The sequence below is a fragment of the Periplaneta americana genome, chromosome 16 (genome assembly GCF_040183065.1).
Source record: "Periplaneta americana isolate PAMFEO1 chromosome 16, P.americana_PAMFEO1_priV1, whole genome shotgun sequence".
NCBI classification, from domain to species: Eukaryota; Metazoa; Arthropoda; class Insecta; order Blattodea; family Blattidae; genus Periplaneta; species Periplaneta americana.
The window spans coordinates 161165877-161183271 of NC_091132.1; the positions used below are offsets into that span (position 1 = coordinate 161165877).

The following is a 17395-nucleotide window of genomic DNA, read 5'->3' on the forward strand; positions in this document are numbered from 1 at the left end:
GTATGACTTCTGGACTTTCTCATGGCCCTCGACTTATACTTTTGCCTTTTTTACCCAAATGTTTGCATAAACTACTTTGACTAAAGGGTTTTAACAAAAATAAATTTTGTCACACGCTTCACAGAATGACATAACTGAATTTAGGGACTTGACTTTGGAGGAGTTTCGTTCATTCCTGGTGTGTTTTATTTTGCTACACTTTCCACATCAAATTATATATATATATATATATATATATATATATATATATATATATATATATATATATATCTGTTATGGTAACAACATGGAGTCAGGCCACAAAGGGAAAAACACTGGAGGAGGGATTCGATCCGGTGCTCTGGAACGAACTTCGGCGTAGGCTATATAATATATGGTGGTACTATTATTTTGGAACTGTTATTTGGAACCTAGTATTTTCTTGGAACTGGAACAGTTGGAACTGTTACGAGAAAATAACAACTTTTTCCACATCTAGTCCGAACACGTCCGTCTGAAAAAACTTCGTTAAGTATCTAGTCAGCCCTGACCACCTTCTATCGCAACGATCAAAGAGTATCAATATTATAACTCTTTAGTTACGATTAATTAGGGTAGAACGTGCAACAATTAAACGACTGTTATGCGTTGGCCTACGCAAAGATGTCTTGTTACTCTGAACAATATGTGGACCAGGGACATGCTCTTACAAATGAGGTGAAAATTGATGAAGATCCGATGCCAATTTCGTTCCTCATGGTGAAACGTGAACCAGAGGTGAGTGGAACGCAAGGGATGCACTCTGTGTTCTTCCAGTGCTTATTTTGTATTTTTGATTATCACAGCTACTATCTCTTTATAATATTACTTCCATTGCTTGTCAGTGTGTGATAGAGATAGAAGAAATTTGATGACAATATATTTTTTATTTGTCATGTTGTAGCAAAGCCTAATGTTGAACTGTTATTTAGTTTTATATTTCAAATTTAAAAACGAAGTTACAGTTATACCTTATTCTTAATCGTTGCTAAGCTACACATTCCCGCAATGTAGATTTTTGATATTATCCTTAAGGACACAAATTCATTTTTTTTTCTCTTTGTTTGTCTAAGTCTCAAAATCATTTTTCGGTTTCAATTGATAAGCCAAGCATAGAAAAGGGGGTTAGGGATGTTAGAATCAGTAAGGTAGCGATGTTTGGGAATATTTTCTTTTGTGCAGTAGTTCAATGAAACAAAAGCAAGCAATGGTGGTTTTTCAATAGCTTCCCTTCATACACAAGGGATTTGTAGCCTTCGAGTGTAGTCAAACAAAAAATATTATGTGCTGACACCAGAACAATCCAGAGTCTTATTGTTTTTTACGCTACTACGCAAATATTGTTGTTAATCTAAACAATGTTGAAACTGCTACAATATAATGCACAGTAGTAGCCTATATTATATGCAGTAATGGCCAAAATATTAAATAACTTATGCACAGTTAACTTTGCGTATTCCTCGTCACAGACGTTAGTGACATATATAATATGTTTTTGCATCAAAATATGCATGTGCATATAAATCCTGGGCTTATTCATCATAATGTATAGCACAAGCTGCGACTTATAATTTATTATTCTGTGCCATACTGTCACATAGGGAACAACTTGCAAAGTTAAAAGTCATCTTTTAACCCCTGTAATCAATTGCTCTTTTAAGACATCTGTTTGTACTGCAGGAACGAAATTTCTTGGATCATCACGTGACTGGCATAAAAGAGGAATATGAGGACCAGAGCTCTGATCTCTTATCAGAGATAAAATGTGAGGAAGATCCCGTGCCAATTTCGTTCCCTATGGTTAAACTCGAACAAGAGGTGAGTGCAGCACAAGGAATGCACTGTGTTCTACTTCCGGTGTTTATCTTTATTTTGATTGTTACAGATACTTCCTCTTTAGAACAGTATTAGCAGTGCATTTTACTTTATGATAGAGACAGAAAAACACTTTTCACTATTTATTGTTATAAGATATGTCATGTTGTAGGGAACTAATTCTGGAGTGTTATCTCTGTTTGTTTTAGATAAGAAAACGGAATTGCTTGTATGCATATTCTTAATCGTTTCCAAGCTACACATTCCCCCCAGTGCATTTGAGGACAATGCCTTTTTTTGTCTTATCTGTTTCTTTGTGTAAAATTCTTAATACATTTTACCGTTTACAAACATTAGATTTTGTTTCAGATGTATGTACATAAATTATCTCGTGGTTTCATTTTTTTTTAACCTTTTGTTTGTAAGTATTTACGTATTTGCAATGTATCTTATGTAGAATATTATCTCACGCATAGAGAGAAGATATTTTGTAATTTTTTTTTTAAGACTTATAATTGATTTTGAGTGGATTGCAGAATAGGTTCTAAATTTTGCAAAATGTTCTGATATATACATGCAGATACAGCGTACATGATACTGTTGTATATTTTATTTACTCTTAATCTGTCAGTGAACTGCATTTAATTTTAGTACAGGTAGAGAAACGTAAAATTAGAGACCTTATTTTGCCAATTTTTAAATTACTAGAACTAAACATTGTATTTGAATTTCCTTTACTTGTTATGACTAGACTACAACTTAGTTGAAATTCTCTGGAAATTGATGAAGTTCACAAAAGTGTTCAACGAATTTTCTAACGAATTTTTTTCTCTACGATATAATATTCAGTATTGGCATAGCAAAGGGATCTTTGTGTACTGGAGCTTTAGTATAATTGTATACTTAATGATGTTGCCTGGCAGAATTTATGGAGCAAAACTTGAAGAAAATGTAATGAGCATAGTAGTACTATAGAAAGCGAACTCAACCGAATCATTATATACCTGGTAATATAAAAATTTGAAGTCATGCAATGACTTGGTACTAGACATTGTCAGAAAAATGGGGATTGTACCAATTTCGTTCAAAAGTGTGGAGTTGCAATTAACATGTCTGACCGTGAGCCTAGCAAATCGGTGTCCAGATACAGGTTGGGACAAGTTACTAGTTTGAAGTTTTTCAGGTATTACCCCTTAACCCATTGTGAGAAAATGCTGGTTAACTTTCGGCACTGAACCATAGACACATTTCGCTGGCATTACTACCTTCACTTCACTGAGACGCAGGATAACCATTACAGTTGTTAAATTGTTGTAAACCACTTACAAAATCCACCAAATTCGTGACTAGAAAATATTTAATTATTCGTTCATAGAAAATTTCTTCTGTTGTAAGTGGTTAAATAGTTACTCTATAACAGCCATTTTCTACCAGCTTGGCTGTGCATACTCAATTGATCCATTGGTGTGCGACAGAATCTCAAATATGGCACAAGTCAACATTCAGTGAACAAAGTGTGGGTGTGTAAGCAACAGAGAAGAGAATGACAGATTGGCATCTAGATTAGCCAGAATAGTAAAGTGCCAACCTTAAAATCTATCCTATTTTACTTGTTTTCATAAACAGAAATGTTTCCTGGATTAGATATCTTATCAAAACATGTAGTAATATTGTATCATGTCGTATCTTGTAAATATAAAATTAGGAGAACATTCATAATACTGTATGTTTGACACTCATATTACAGTGGAAGAATTTTCTCTCATTAAATTTTGCATTTCTACCATAAACCTAAAAATAACAAATAAAAAAGAAGTTGTGTTAGTTCAGTTTGTGAATAATATGTATTTTGATTCTCTTCTCAACATCTTTTGCGCTTTTTCACCATTCAGAATATTATCATTCCTCCGTATGTTGACTAAAAATAAGCCATATAAAATTTAAAATATTTTATTTTATATATTAATGCATATACATTTATCTTATTTAATTGTATTTCACTTCCCCTTCTGCTTGGAGAAAACAGCTTTAGATTACATGACTGCGCTACAGGATTTTAAATTACACATTTTTGTACCACATGTTGAAAAATTTTCAAAATCGCAGATCGACAAGGAAATGAATTGCCTCACGAAAAATTTCCCCAAGAATTGTCCTCCATTTGCTAAAATTCTACTAGGCGTAATACAATTTAAATGCAGTTCTATGGTATCTAAATTCGATGCACTTTTGTTAATGTAAATTGTGCTATCTTTTTTTTATTATTTGCTCTGTATTAGGAAGAGCAGAGTGACTCGGACGCAGTGAAAGAGGACCCAGGAGTGGAAGTAACACCAGAGGACAACGAGGTTTTGACGGAAAGGTGAGTGTGGTGTGCGAGTCTTCACGTAGAGTTCATTGTGTTTGAAGTGTGTGTTAGCTTGACTGTTTAGAAGGAGTTTCAGAAGAACTGTCTCTCTGAGTCATCCAGCAATAATCAGTCATCACATTCACACTGCACTTCCCTTGTATCTGGTTGCCATAATGTACTGTTAAAACCTTTGTTCATGTTCTTCAGTAAAAATGCGTAGATTTTTAGAAAAGTAATATGATGGACATGCATGCAAGTAGTGCACCTTTACAATCATATTCCAGCCCCGGGTATTGAAGCCCTCCAACTTAATATTTACAGTTTGTTTATAATTAAAGTCTTTATGTTTCCCTAGAAAATTATGTACTACGGTACTACTTTGAGTCCATTCCAAGCATTCTTCTGCAGAGCATTAATCACAGTTGCAAAGTAACTATGTAACATTATTTTGCCTGTTTTATTTAATTATTTATATATTTATCCATTTACTCTTTGATTGATTTATTATTTATTAAGCCATCAACATTACTTAAAAATTGGAATATTTCTGATATGATTTTAATATTTTATGACTGTTTGCTTACAGATTAAGAGTATCTCATGCTATATAAAATAGCAAATTCTTCTAGGCAAAAATATAATTTATTTTACTTGAATTGTATAGTGTGACGAAACATTGGAACAATGAACCATATACTGGCACGTGAATACATATATACCCGACCCTACTAATCTATACTCAACTATAATTTGTTGGTGAACGTGCGGCTTCTGTAGTTATTACTTCTTTGAACAAATGGCGAAGATAAAAGTCGGTGCTGTAAATCGTACTGGACAAAATAATACCCGCATTATAGAAATCAATATTTCATTCCCACTCTGCTGATTGCAAAACTACACTAGGTTTAGCGTGAAACCGCTGATATTGTCAGCTATGATAATAATTTCTGCTTGAACTACGTCATTCTCCCAGACACTTTATAAGCGCCCCAATAATGGTGCAGCCTTTTGAGACTGAAGGATAGTGTTTCCAAAGTTGTATGTTTTTTGCGTATCTTTGCTTCTGACATACTGTGAGTGAAATATTCGCTTACATGATCATATAGTCGTAGCTCAAATGTCTTTGAAAGTCAGTGTACAAACTGAACAACAAGGAAAGCTAATTACTTCCTAAGCTTTTACTTAATTGCTTGTTTGTTGCAATTGCAATGTTAAGACAAGTTTTCTTATATCACAGGGGTACATTTTTCTCACTTGAAAGACCTCCTGCGGACGCTTCATATTTAACGATTATCTTTGGATATAACTTTCTCAATATCATGCAATATTACGTTAGCAGTTGCAGTCCATAAAACTGAACATAAATAAATTATTGTCTGTCAATCGAATTTTATTATGTTTCGTGTAAGAAAAATTTGGTTACAGCTATATAATACTGCTAGACAATTGGGATTCGAACCCGGACCACCCTCTTTCGCTGCCAGACGCGCAACCGTTTATTTCTTATAAATAACTTGAAATAACAACATCCGCGTATGAGATGAAAGCTACTTGTCAGGCATTATGCTGTCAATAGGAGAGTATTCAAGTCTTAAATTTGCTACAGACATTTCAAATATTTCTCTCAATTGAATCAATTAATGCTTTTATATCTTTGAGTACGAGAATACTTATCATTTTAAGCGCAAAAATAATTATTTAATAAGCTTATAATTTTGTACAATTGTAAATTACATTGTTGCAGAGCTCTGAAAGCATTGTTTCTAGTTTAACTTACGCAACACAACAAATAGCAAGTTATAGATAAGACCAATTCAAATTTTCTCATGATGGCGCTTGCAACGAAATGGAATCAGTAATGTTCCACTGTTTATTTTCCTAATTTTAAATTGATAAAATTAAAAACTATAAAGATTATATATATCACAATACTAAGAGCTACAAAAAGATACTGTGCATTTGCAATCCCTAATTTCGAAATAATCGCATAATTTAGCCCACTCAAAGACGGGGGAATTTGAGCAGAGAGGTTTATTAAAAAAAAAAACCTGACAAGAGGTTACTGACGTTGTGTAATCCTTATTAAGTTGATTGCACAGGTAAAATCTAAATAGTTGAAATATTATGATACTTCTTGTGTTACTCATAAATTAATTACAAGCTTGTAACTTTAATCGTATTGCTCCTTCTCATGAAATAGGTTGTTTTTTTTAATATTCTATAATTGAATGTATATTTGCTGCGACTATTTCGTAGACTGATAGTACATTTACTTCAGGATTGCAGCTACGAATGAGAGGACTGTATCATCGGAATTGGACAGTTTTTCTCTTGAAGAGAACGAGACTGTATGCGAGATTCCCAAGAATTCAGATTCCACAGGAAAAGCTGTGCGGAAGCGTGAAGGTGAGAAGCAATTGGAATTAGAATCGTCTAAAAAGTGTTTCTCGTCTGCGGAAAAACCGAACGACCATTTATCCACGGACGTAGGCAAGAAACCTTTGAAATGCGATGTTTGTGGAAAGTGTTTTTCGCAGTCTGATCATTTAAGAAACCAGGAACGCCTTCACAAAGGCGAGAAACCTTTCAAATGCGATGTCTGTGGCAGGTGTTTTTCGCAGTCTGGTAATCTAAGACGCCATGGACGCCTTCACACAGACGAGAGACCTTTCAAATGCGATGCTTGTGGAAAATGTTTTTTGCAGGCCGATCATCTAAGAAACCATGAACGCCGTGAAACAGGCGAGAAACCTTTCAAATGCAATCTATGTGGCAGGTGTTTTTCCCAGTCTGGTCATCTAAGGAGGCACGAACGCCTTCACACTGGCGAGAAACCTTTCAAATGCGATGTGTGTGGCAGGTGTTTCTCGCGACCGGGTGACTTAAAGAGCCACGAACGCCTTCACACAGGCGAGAAACCTTTCAAATGCGAATTTTGTGGCAAGTGTTTTTCGCAGTCTTGTAAATTAAGAAGCCATGAACGCCTTCACGCAGGCGGGAAACCTTTTGAATGCGATGTTTGTGGAAAGTGTTTTTTGCAGTCCGATGGTCTAAGAAATCATGAACGCCTTCACACAGGCGAGAAACCTTACAAATGCGATATCTGTGGCAGGTGTTTTTCGCAGTCTAGTCATCTGAGAACCCATGAACGCCTTCACACAGGCGAGAAATTTTTCAAATGTGATGTCTGTTGCAGGGGTTTCTCGCGACCGGGTGACTTAAAAAACCATAACCGGCGGCACACAGGCGAGAAACCTTTCAAATGTGATGTTTGTGGTAAGTGTTTTTCGTGCTCCAGCAACTTGAAAGTGCATTTACGCATACACGCAGGCGATAAACCTTTCAAATGTGATGTTTGTGGTAAGTGCTTCTCGCGCTCCCATCACTTGAAAGCGCATGTGCGCCTGCACACAGGCGAGAAATCTTTCAAATGTGATATATGTGGCATATGTTTCTCAGATTCGACTATCCAAAGAAACCATGAGTGCCGGCACACGGGCGAGAAATCTTTCAAATATTAAATTCGTAGTTCGTGTGTTTCAGATTCGACTATCCTAAGAAACCATGAAGGGCAGCATATAGGCGAGAAACCTTTCAAGTGTATCTTCGTTATGAGCGACGTCAATTGTGTTTCGGTAGTAGGTGCAGTTTAAGTAATTGTGCTCAAGTCTGTTGGTAATAACCTTTTGTAATACGATTTTTGTAGTAAATGTTTCTTCGCTCAGGTAGCCTATGAAGCAATGAATACCTTTAAGTGAGGTGCCTTTGATGTCTGATCTCTGAAACGTGTTTCTTCGGGAACGCTATTTTAAATATGGTTTCGAATATACCTACGAAATGACTTGGTAATGCGGTGTTTGTGGAATGTGTTTGTCTCTGTCCTGTAAGTTAAACTGTTGGGCTTCTTTCACAATAAACCGGGAACGACAACTAAAACGAGAACTGAAATACTGTTTAAATATATATATATATATATATATATATATATATATATATATAATGAAAGTGAGCATTCGTAATTAACGAGAAACTTGCAGGAAACTTGAAGGTTAATTCACTCTCTTGTCATCATAAATCTATTTTCTCGTATATTTTGTAGCAAGAATGTTTCTTCATCATCCATTGTGTCTAACTAACTCACAAATTAAATAGAATCACTTTTAGCATTACGCTACGTGTGTCTGACCAGATTACCATCAGAATTCAATTCTTAAAGAATTCTGTGTGTTAGATTTAGTAGTGGGTTAACCTGTATCTGAAGAAATGTTTTCAGAACATGGGAGGATTTACTGCGGGAGGAAGAAGAGTAAAGTACATCAGATTTGTTGATGATATGGCGTTGTTAGCAGCAGAGGAGACGATACTTAGCTATATGCTACTGGATCTCAATGACAGCTGTGAACACTAGTATGGGATGAGCATAAATTCAAATAAGACGAGGACCATTGTCACAGAAATTCCAAATGAGGCAATAGAACAAGGGGTCGTCTTCAAATACTTGGGGTGTACTATATGCAGTAACATGAGCTGCTACTAGGAAATGAAATTGAGGATAGGAATGATCAACGAACTTTTAGTTCGGAAAAGGATAATCTTTTGTGGACCTCTAGAAAGAGAAGTGTGTAAGAGACTAATGAAGTGTTTTGGATGGAGTGTGAGATTGTTTGGAGGAGAAACATGGACATTACTACGAAGTGAAGGGAAGCGAATACAAGTGTTAAAAATATGTATGGAGGAAAATGGATCGTGTTAAGTGGACACACAGAATAAGAAATAAGCTGTGTTGGAAATAGTGAGTGAAGAAAGAATGATACTGAAATTGAAGAGGTAAAGGAATTGGTTGGGTCACTGGCTGAGAAGAAACTGCGTAGTGATGGATATACTGGGAGGAATCGTGAATCGGAGATGAGTTGGTGGCAGAAGAAGATATCAGACGGTAAACTACATTAACAATATTGATCTATGTGGAGAGAAAGAGGAAGGCAGTAAATGCCTTTCAGCTGTGATAATTTTGGAATGTGTTTCATGTGTAAAGATAAGCTCAAAAGTCTATCTGGTTACACGTGGATCGGCTTTAATATAATGTGCAAATTTTTTATGTAAAATTGGAAGATTTAATACACAAATACAGTGAGAATTAGTCTTATACGTACCGCATCATGACTGTTGCTTTTTGGGGAAGAGCAACATCCTCAACAGGAATTATGTTTGCTGTGAGTAATTGAGTATTTTTATTTATAATATTTTGTAATATTAGTTGTCATATGCATACCTGTCTATCAAGCAATTTGTTCTCAGATATTGTTTAGTCTTCTGCCTGAAATATATATTTAGAATTTCATTATGTCACTTTTTCTTGCCATACATTTGGAAGAAAAAATGTTTACGTAAAATACAATCTTAGGCATCAAAACGTTAAGAGTACATCTTCACTGTTCCTACCAAATTTTGTATTAGGTTATATTTCCATTGTTTTTCTCATAGAATTGTTACTTAGTGTTGCAATAAATTCTTTTACATACTTGGTATGGATAAAAAGAATGCAGTTGATTATTTTGAGTTTGTTGCAATAATTAATAAACACGTTATACACACAATACATCTCTCATTTATCCAAATTCCCCTATTTATTTACGAACACACTTGAAAATGTTCAGCTTGTCAGCTACTGCATTGCAGATGTCTTCAATTAGAAATTCTATCAATACGCTCTCCAAGCATCCCTTTACTCTTTACTTGATGTGTGCTATAATAAAATATCATTAGGCACTACTTACATTTCTGCTATAAATTGCCTCCTTATTAAAGTTCATCCATGTCTGAATGTATTATGAACTTAAACGAAATATAGTTCACATCTTAGGTTTTGTAATATTGTACATTAGGAATATGTAGCAGATATATTGCTTTCTGGTGTTAATTAACTAGTCAAAAAGGGAAATCTAATCAATTAACACGTGGAAACATTATAGGTATATACTCAATATATGTTATAAATTGTTAGAAAGCACACTAATTAGTGATAAATTTGGCATATTAACTATAATAAAGATAATAGCAAACTAATGAATTCAGATATACTATATAACGGTATAATAAAGTCATTTGTTAATACATTTGGAAGTATTTGATGTTAATTTATTGTGCGTAAACATAATTTTTAAGGGTTTGTTCACGAACGAATTCGTAGAATAATGGCTGTGATATTTGTTCATTAAACAAAAGTTTCTGGAATCGAATCCCGGCGTATTTAACATAATTTAGGTATTCTGTTTAATATAAAGTAATCTTTAGAATTATGTATGTACATGGAAAAGAGACAAGTAGAGCAAGGTATGTATGGAAGAAAGTGCAGTGTAAGGTTGAAGAAAAGAAAGCTGTGGTAGCACCCGATTAAATTGATATTTTAAAATACAGATGACGTCGTATAGGTATCGCGTCATCGATATTCTATCGGTAGGCTTGCCAACTTTCGTAAGTAAAAATTAGGGACCCAAACCTTACTGACAATTTTATTGATCTAATTATTTCCACCTATCAGTAGAAAAATAGAAATATAAAAAATTACAAATATCACAAGACAAATTGAATACCAATATAAATTCTTGATATGTTAACTTATTGGAAACTAGGAATCCTTTATATTGATGTAATTACTTACAAATGGCTTTTGAGGAACCCGCAGGTTCATTGCCCCTTCTCACATAAGCCAGGCTTCGATCCCTATGCTGTGCAAGATTAACCAAATCTATCATCATATCCCGCTTCCCTCAAATCCATTTTAATATTATCCTCCCATCTACCTGTCGGCGTCCCCTAAGGTCTCTTTCCCTCCGGTCTCACAACTAACTCTCTGTATGCATTTCCGGACTCGTCCGTACGTGCTACATGCCATGCCCTTCTCAAACGTCTGGATTTAATGTTCCTGATTATGTCAGGTGAAGAATATAATGCGTGCAGTTCTGCGTTGTGTAACTTTCTTCATTCTCCTGTAACTTCTACCCTCTTAGCCCCTAATATTTTCCTAACCACCTCATTCTCAAATACCCTTAACCTATGTTCCTCTCTCAAATTGAGAGTCCAATGGCCGGTTTGTCCAAGTAATTTTAGAACACTTAACGACTGTTAAACCTTCAACAGTTTGTTAAATACAGTTTTTCCATTTGTCCAACACCAGTTTGGCTTAACAGATTCTTAACCGTTTGTTAACTTTAAATGTAGGATTTCAGGCCGTTAACTCATTTAACAAACAGTTAAACTTGGCGGATAACACCACAGCTGTTCAGACAAAAGTTGTGAAAATAACATGTTATGTTTCTCTTTGAGGAATGTTTAGAGTAAGGGACGGTTTCACCAAGCTTCAGTAAATCAGTCCAAATGAAACATTAACTAGTACTGAACATTAACATATTTACACGAATACGTTTATATGTGCGCTGTCTCCGTAGACGTCAAGCCCGGCAGCTATATGTGCCTCGTCGCGCTAGTTACGTCATGACTTTCCTATGGAGCAGTCAGTAGCGAATTGGCTTGGCATCCCAGAGGCCCGTGTTCGGTTCTCGGTGACAACTTTTTTTTTATTAACGTAACTAATTTTTATACATGTTACCGTTCTTCATTTTTAAAATTTTGTGTAGTGGAATGAATTATTTCGCAACCCTGGCTCCAGTAGGAGAATTTAAAAATCTCTAGGGAGATCAATTTTCTTCCCGAAATAAAACAAAGATAAACAAATTAAAGAAAATAAAAGAAATACACATGTGGATCTAATACATCGTCCACATGCCACCGGCGTCTAACACTGCCTGGCATTTTCAGGGCATTGAGTCCACCAGATCGCGGAAATAGTTCTGGTCCTTAGCGAAATCTTCCCAGGAAGCCAGAACTTGATCCCAGAACTGATCTGAATTTTGAGGTGGGATGTCTCGATATTTGTCAATCCTCCTCTTTTTCATGCTTTTCCGTGAACAGTCTTTGAACGTTAATGGCGGTATGCGCAGGGTGATTATCCTGCTGGAAAATTAAATTTCCATCGGAAAGGAAACGATTATAAATTCCAAGAATCCAGCACTTTCGCTTCTGTTTTAAAGCGAATGCAAACAATGGTAGCTATAATATAATTCTAATAATTGAAAGTTAATATACCAATTAAGTTTTGTTATGTTTGAATGCACATTATGTATTAATTTACTAATATTTCTTAGGTACCGGTATGTAGTTATAATAATCACTTTCATGTCTTAAAATAAAACTCAGTTGTATGTTACCTAGTTGACTAGTTTCAGCTTTGTCTGAGCCGTTTTTATGATATTCTAACCTATGATTAGTTTCTTCTAAAATTTTGAGTACCGGTACCACAATCTTCTTCTCATCCTTTTCTTCTCGCATTGCTTGTGTTAATTTTAGTCCAATTCCTTCAGGAACAATCTTCATCTGTACAATTTATTGGGATTGTACTTGCATGAACATATAATTCATAAGAATTTATTCTTGCAATATCGAGTACATTATAAAATACGCAATCAGACCATCTTTTGGTACACCTTTTGCAAGAGTAGGTACTGGCACGTTTATCTGTGGTGTCAATTCCTACCTTCGTTTTGTTGTAATGTAATATGATTTCAGGCTTTCTGTGCTCTTCTGAAGATAGAATGCAGTAGCGATAATCTGTGCACAGCAAAATCACTGATTTATTCTTCTAAGACACATACGACACGATAGTTACATCGGACTGAAATCCGAAAATGCTTGGACACCCTGGTGTCGTGCAGTTCAGCTGCATATCTTATGGTTGTTTTTTCTCAGAGTTCTGACTAACGTTAGATTCCTCTTGAGAAGTTCCTCGGCCAAAATATAATAATCTGTGGTGCTACAGCCCACGAAGGGCCAAGACCGACCAGAGGGCTGCTGGCCTCATAGCCACATGCCGAAGCAGAGGTGGACGATCATCCAACCAGAATGGAGGTATCGTGTGGTTAGCTGATGAGCACCCATAGCCGTTATAGCTGGTTTGCATAACCGGATTTTGCTACCTATCATAGCTCCCCAAGTGCATCACGATGCTGGATGGGCACCGGTCCCATACACTGGCCGAAATTTCATGAGAAAATTTCTTCCCCCATGAGGACTTGAACCAGCGCGCATTCCGTAACGCGAATCCTAGGCAGGATGCATTAGACCACAACGCCACAGAGTGGGACCGGCCAAAATATAGCTGGTGAAAAAATTGTCCGTGGTGATGTTTCGATCAATCTTTTCAATGTTACCAACATTTCTGTCTTGGTTTGTTACTCGTGGTACGCTTTCTGGCTTCGCTTTGCACACTTCTGCTGCACAAACATATTATGCTGTTTTTACATCACCATTTTATACCATACTTCCCTCTGGATTTTGAAAGTGTGTACTGGCGGAAGGGACATTTGTCTCGAAATGGCACCAACTGCTCATATACTGTGACATCTTAGTAGGGTAAGAACATTTTTGGCATTTGTTCCACAAACATTTAGAACAAAAGATATAATAGCAGCCAATTTATCATGACGTCATCTAACTGGTCGGACTGATTTGTTGTCATACCTGAGAAACCCTTCTAGTAATATGGAAAAATTGAAGTGATAATGTTGCACAGAAAAAAAGGTCTACCATACATACTTTCCCACAGTTCTTGAAGTGATTATCCAGCAGATCTGTACACACCGGCTAATATTAGTGTGTGTGAATGAGTGAGTGTGAGAGTGAGTGTGTGAGTGAGAGAGTGTGTGTGTGTGTGTGTGTGAGTGACTATGTGTACATACGTAACTCATAATTAAAATCAAAATCCGTGACTGGGTCTAAACGACCCAAACACAATAAATGTGTCAAAGTGAAAAATATGACGAAGTATTATATTTTTGTGGATAAAAGTAATAAGAAATATTCGTGATGATGTTTTTTAGGATTACTCAAAGCCCTGTCACATTATCGCTGTTTTTGTATGTTTTGTGTTAAATTTAGTAAATGCAATGGGTCATTTAGACCCATTCACAATAGGAAGGTTAAACTAAACTCTAGCGCTTGAAAGTGGAACTAACCGCCGGCGCACAGAGAAACAAAACACAGGAAAATTCGCTCAGTGTGCATTCTTTATAATCCCTATTCGCTGGGGATATGTTACTGGAACTAAATGACAGCTCTGAGCAGTAGTATGGGAGGAGTATAAATTCAAATAAGACGAGGACCATTGTCATAGGAAGAAAAATTTAGAATGTAAACTTACGAATTCTAAATGAGGCAGTAGAGCATGTGGACAGCCTCATTTACTTGGGGTGTACTGTAGGCAGCAACATGACTAGCCTCCAGGAATTCAAATTGAGTAAAGCAACTGTCAAGGAATCTTTTAATAGAAAAAAAAAGAGCATCTTTCGTGGAGCTCTGGAAAAAGAACTAAGGATGAGACTAGTGAAGTGCTTTGTATGCAGTTTGGCATTGTATTGGGCAGAAACATGGGAGAAGAGTCCATGATCACAAGCACAGAGGCGAGAAACGTCTCAAATGCGATGTTCAGCTTGGGTGAGTCTGTGAGTCCTGTAGACGTAAAAGCCATCAACTCTTGCGCACAGCCGAGAAACCTTCCAAATGTGACGGTCATCATTTGTGTTTCGCTAGTAGTTCTAGTTTAAGTATTCATGTACTAAAATCTATTGGTAATGCGATGTTTGTGGAATGTGTTTTTCTGTCCTGTAAGATAAAACTGTCAAGTGCACAATAAACCGGGAAGGAAAACTACAACGGGAACGGAAATACTGTTAAAATACATTGAAATTTGAGCGTTTGCAATTAATGAGAAACTGAAAGGTGTTTAACTCTTTTGTCATAAATCTATTTTCTCGTCGTATATTCAATCCTCACCACCGGATCGATTCCCCTCTCATCGAGTGGGTGTCCCTTTGTAGCCTAACTCCAAGTTCGACATATATGTTGACATATATATTTATTCAGCTACCACTATACAAGGGGCGCACTCAATTGAGTGATTTTGTAGTACCAAAAATTAATCTTTATGTAGATTCTTCGCCCAACAGTGCATATTACTGTGGAATCCCGATCATCAACTGACTCAGTTGAGTGTGCTCCTTGTATATTGCCACTTGACTTAATTTAAATATCAACATATATGTCGAACTAGAAGTCATGCTACAAAGTGAAAAACACTAGTGTAGGGCGATTTAATGCGGTGTTGTGGATTGAGCTTCGGCGTAGCTCAGTGGTTAGAGCACTTGGTACTTTGAACCAGGGAACCGGGTTCGATCTTCGGCGCCGGAACGAATTTTTGTTCTCTAATAACTATCGAGTCATAGAGTTTATCATACTCCCGTCTGGAACTCTAGTCATTGGTGAAATTTTTATCATCTGTGAAAATAATCCTGTGATGACAATTTTTGCCATACCTCTGCAGAAGACGTCCTGAATTCAAGCAATTTTCATAATTTCGGATGGAACAGTTTCTCAGAATTAGTTTAATTGATCTGGCATGAATAATCTTTAAAAAATTTAAACGTTAGAGCAAAACTGTTTCATTCAAATCTTATGGTCTCTATTTAACTGTAACAAACATGATGAATATATATATATATATATATATATATATATATATATATATATATATATAGATTTATTAGTGGTAATTATATGAAGCGAATTTTATTACAGGTGGGAAAAATTCTGACCTTTATATCTTTGCAAATATAAACATATAAAAGTTCTGCTCTGCTTGTGAACATTTTGAAGGTTCTTTTGTTTCACCTTCAAAACTAGACCTTCTTGATTAAGAAGCAGTCATATTTAAAAAATTGCATTTACATATTGTGTAATGATTTATCATAAAAGCAGTTCGTTACCATTAGCGGTGGGACATAACAAATTTTTTAAGCATTTCTGTTTGTTATTTATTTTATCACGAAATCAAGACGTAATTTTCAAATCTTACACTTTCAAATAAGTTCCACAAGGGTTGCAGAGTGAAAATTACATGCCACGAATGCTGAAAATAGGTACTTTAGGTATATTAATACCGAAACTATCAGCATTAACAACAAAAAGTTTTATGAATATTACCGTTAATGTTGCTTAATCAACTGTCCGAAGACAGGTCTAAACCTCAAGTATTATAAAAGACACCACTTATGAGGCAACTACGTCAGGAGACAATGGGGCAGGGTAGCCAGTTCCTTTCCCCCACCATTGTATACACTGCCGATTAGTTACATATTATTCTAATCAGTCTTCAGATGGATGCAATCAGTTGTCCTTCCTCTGACACATATCGTCAAGTGAGATGTACTGCCTGATAATAGATGTACATAACAGCCAGAACCTCAATCAAAGGAAAATATAACAAGGACAGTCTATAATTAAACACTATTTAGACATTGAGAGAAATGTACATATTTTATATAATTATCGTGCATCCGGCTACAGCATACCAACTTCACAAATATAATAACAAGTGTTAAAGAAAGTCTACTATATTTCAGCTAACATTGGCCTGTAATATGTATGATAGCTGAGCTCAAGAAACAGACTAACTATCTTAACATCTCCTTGAAAGCATGTGTCTCGTATTTTGTTCAATATTTTAGATTCTGATAGGATCTTTATTATTACTTTATAATGTTCCGTTGATATTTCCATATCTTCATTCCCACACACTAGGCCTATTTTCCATTTTTCTTTATATATTTCACAACCATCTGAGAATGTTAAAAAACATTTCTTCCAATATTCATGTTCGAATGATACTTGCATATGCATACATTGTGTGGCATTTTAGCATTTAATTTAATATTGGGAGGAGGGGGCTTGAGTTTAAAAAATTTGTGGATTTTACTTTAATTTCAGGGTATTCCTGTATGAAAAATTCATCGTTACCCCTGGTTGCTGGTAAGTGACATCATCTCATCCTAAATAGTAATAGGAAGAAGAGTAAAGAGCAATAGATTTGCTCATGCTATGACGTTGTTACCAGAAGAGGAAAAGATACTATAGGATATGGATGAGAGAATCCACACCTGTAGAGTAACGGTCAGAAATGACCCCGGACTCATTTCACCGGGATTATCACCTTCTTATCATTCAGACGCTAAATAACCTAGATGTTGGTACAGCGTTGTAAAATAACCCTATCGGTAAGAAAAAATAGGGACTGATTCTTGGACCTTAAATATTTATAAAGAG

General features: G+C 35.8%; 1 protein-coding gene across 2 annotated transcripts; it reads left to right on the plus strand.

The window, feature by feature from the left end:
* The first annotated feature begins 262 nt into the window (after positions 1-262).
* Positions 263-17223, plus strand: LOC138691632 (zinc finger protein ZFP2-like). 2 transcript variants are annotated; one of them, XM_069813803.1, is made up of 4 exons: positions 263-756; positions 1699-1836; positions 4113-4195; positions 17060-17223. In XM_069813803.1, exons 1-4 carry the CDS (start codon positions 643-645, stop codon positions 17103-17105), a joined length of 381 nt encoding a protein of 126 aa, XP_069669904.1. In that variant the 5' UTR covers positions 263-642; the 3' UTR covers positions 17106-17223. The 2 variants fall into 2 exon arrangements, with proteins under 2 accessions (XP_069669904.1, XP_069669903.1); XM_069813802.1 differs by lacking the exon at positions 17060-17223 and adding an exon at positions 6462-9840.
* Positions 17224-17395: the final 172 nt, after the last annotated feature.